The sequence below is a fragment of the Columba livia genome, unplaced genomic scaffold, assembly GCF_036013475.1.
Source record: "Columba livia isolate bColLiv1 breed racing homer unplaced genomic scaffold, bColLiv1.pat.W.v2 Scaffold_206, whole genome shotgun sequence".
NCBI classification, from domain to species: Eukaryota; Metazoa; Chordata; class Aves; order Columbiformes; family Columbidae; genus Columba; species Columba livia.
In genome coordinates, this window is record NW_027043202.1 from 304,437 (window position 1) to 307,769 (window position 3,333).

Genomic DNA, 3,333 nt, shown 5'->3' on the forward strand with positions numbered 1-3,333 from the left:
TGCAGACAGGAAGATGCCCCCAGGCAGTGCCCTGTGAACAGGCAGGATCTGTAGGGCCAGGGGGAGGGCACAGAGGGTGGGATGGTCTGTGAGCACTGACAGGGAAGAGACATGGACAGGGAAACACCTCCCAGGGGAGAATCTCCAGGCAGCAGGGAAATGATCAGAAATGAGAGGAAACCAAACCCGGAATGGTTATGGGAGGCAGAACAGAGAAAAGTGCCTGTGACCCTCTGCAGTGCAGATCCTCCTGTGAGCAGCCCCCTGGCCTCCTGTCCCACCCAGCAAAGCCTCTGCCCTCAGGGCCGGGGGCTCCAAGGCATGAAGCAGCTCCTGTGCAGCCAGAGCTCCAGTTCCTCTGCAGAGCACAGGGGCTGAGAGCAGCTGCCCGGCAGTGTTGGTGTCTGGGAGGTGCTGCACAGCTGGGGAAGGGTGACGCTGTCTGAGTGCCCGGCTGCCTCTGCCCTGGCCTCTCTCACACCCACCCTCACCGCATTGTCCTTCTTGCTCCCCTGCTCTGGGTCACTGCTGTTGGGATCTTGTTCTTGCTGTCAGGCTCTCTGGGGATGGCAGTTTCAGCTGCAGAGTCACAGCCTGAGCTTGTGGGTCCTTTCCTGCAGGTGTGTCCATGGGCACACGTGTCCCAGCTTTGCTCTGACCTGTGGGCTGTGGGCAATGCAGTCTGTGGGGCTGGGGAATGAGCTGTGTGTGTCCGGGGCTAAACGTTGGGTGCTGAGACCTTAGGAAAGGGTGAGACCTGTCATGGTCTGAGGTGGATCCCTCTGCTCTCAGCAGTGCCTGGTGGCTTTTCAGGGTAACATGGGAGTGTGATCAGCCTCCATCTCAGAAAGGTGCCAGCCCAGGGCAGCTGGAGCAAGACAGAGGGACAGAGCAGCTGCCCTCACTCTGCACTGACCCACAGGCACCCTCTGGTCTCGCAGGACTCGCTCTGTTCTCCCTGAGTGCAGCAGAAATGCTGAGGGTTTCTGACACCCAACAACACTCCCCAGGGTGGGAGGGGAGAAGGAGCTGTAGAAACGCCAAACCTCTCCAACTCAGTTTCTCAGGCCTGGGGGTACAGATGCTGACAGTCCCTTCTGCACCAGGAGCGGTTCCAGCTGACAAAGCTGAACCCCAGGACTGGCCCCTGCCCACCCGATCACACAGGGCCAGGCTGACTCCTCAGGAGCCCCTGGGCAGAGACCCTGCTCTTCATTGCACACTCATCAAGCACCAACGAGGGCTCAGCCAGGACGTTCTCCTGGAAAAAGAAAAGTGTCTCTTTGTGTGTCAGGGTGGGAGGGTCTGTGGGAAATGGTTTTGATGATTCCCAGAGAAGCCTCATCTATACCTTCACTATCTTTTCCTCCTATGACAGGTCCTCATGCCCAGAGGCAGCAAATGTCCAACAGCAGCTCCATCAGCCAGTTCCTCCTCCTGCCGTTCACAGACACACGGGAGCTGCAGCTCTTGCACTTCTGGCTCTTCCTGGGCATCTACCTGGCTGCCCTCCTGGGCAACGGCCTCATCATCACCACCATAGCCTGGGACCAGCACCTCCACACCCCCATGTACTTCTTCCTGCTCAACCTCGCCCTCCTTGACCTGGGCTCCATCTCCACCATTGTCCCCAAGTCCATGGCCAATTCCCTCTGGAACACCAGGGCCATCTCCTACACAGGATGTGCTGCCCAAGTGTTCCTGTTTCTCTTTTTAGCTTCAGCAGAATATTGGCTCCTCACCATCATGTCGTACGACCGCTATGTTGCCATCTGCAAACCCCTGCACTACGGGACCCTCCTGGGCAGCAGAGCTTGTGTCCACATGGCAGCAGCTGCCTGGGCCACTGGGTTCCTCTATTCTCTGCTGCACACGGCCAATACATTTTCACTGCCCCTGTGCAAGGGCAATGCCCTGGGCCAGTTCTTCTGTGAAATCCCCCAGATCCTCAAGCTCTCCTGCTCACACTCCTACCTCAGGGAACTTGGGCTTCTTGTGGTTAGTGGCTGTTTATTTTTTATGTGTTTTATTTTCATTGTGGTGTCCTATGTGCAGATCTTCAGGGCTGTGTTGAGGATCCCCTCTGAGCAGGGACGGCACAAAGCCTTTTCCACCTGCCTCCCTCACCTGGCCGTGGTTACTCTGTTTGTCAGCACCTCTTTTTTTGCCTACCTGAAGCCCCCCTTCATCTCCTTCCCGTCCTTGGACCTGGTGGTGTCTGTTCTATACTCACTGATACCTCCAACATTGAATCCCCTTATCTACAGCATGAGGAACAAGGAGGTCAAGGATGCCCTGAGGAAACTAATCACTGGAGGCATTTCAAAAATAATAAAGTGTCCGTCATCCACCCTTTAACAGATAACAGCTTTAATGTAACTCATTAGAGGCCCAGATTCTGTGTGTGTGTTGGTGGTATTTATTTTTTAATAAATCATGATATATTTGTCATCCCCTTTCTAATTCATTGTCTGCTTTTCTTTTCAAACCCACTGGCTGTATAATTATGCAGCTATTCTCTCTGTTTATTTAAACAAAAAAAAGGGCTCTGCAGTGACATTTTTTTCACTGATATTATTCCCCCAAGGCCTTTTGGAGCTGCAGGGACAGTTCCTGTGTGCATGGGAGGAGGGAGAAGAGTCCATCCTGGCAGCCCTGCCAGGGAGCAGCAGCGCCTGTTCTTCCAGAGCTGTTCTGGTTCCACTCCCACACTCTCCTTCTCATCCCTGGTGCTGGTGCAAGGCCTGAGTGCTCTGGCAGCTTGGTCACCGTCCTGCTGTGTGTCAGTGCTGTGGGCACAGGCAGGGACAGGCAATGGGCACTGCTGTGACAGAGCTGGCCTCACAACAGCCTTTCCAGATAGAAACGTGATCTCCTCAGGGCAGGTCCAGAGGTTTATGTCTTCTTACAAAGTTTATCTCAAGAACATTCCCACAAAAGTGGCCGCAGATGCAACCAATAGTTTACAGTTGAATATTGTGTGTGTGCAGGGCTGGCACACAGCAGTGTCCTCTCACAGCAAGGCTCCTGCCAGAGACCTGCAGGACCAGCAGAGCAGGGGCTGGGCTGTGCCCCTGTGCACTGGACACCCCATAGAAGGAGCCTCAAGTCAATCATCATCAACTGGCCCTTCACAACTACCATTCACAGCACTGGCTTCTCACCCACAGAGGTTGTTCTTCCCTCCATGGATGGACATGCAATTAATAGTTCAGCAGTCCCTGTTTGCTTTGTACAGATGAGATGCGAGCACACACATCATGTACGTGAGGTGACATGAACGTGAGCGAGCATAAACACCATCAACTATTCCTTGGGGCTCCATGAAGGTCT

At 54.4% G+C, this 3,333-nt stretch overlaps 1 protein-coding gene across 1 annotated transcript; it reads left to right on the forward strand.

Moving 5' to 3' along the window:
- Nucleotides 1-1,401: 1,401 nt before the first annotated feature.
- On the forward strand, nt 1,402-2,358 carry LOC135577991 (olfactory receptor 14A16-like). Its single transcript, XM_065048146.1, has one exon. The coding sequence runs from the start codon at nt 1,402-1,404 to the stop codon at nt 2,356-2,358; it is 957 nt and encodes a 318-aa protein (XP_064904218.1).
- The last annotated feature ends 975 nt before the right edge of the window (nt 2,359-3,333 follow it).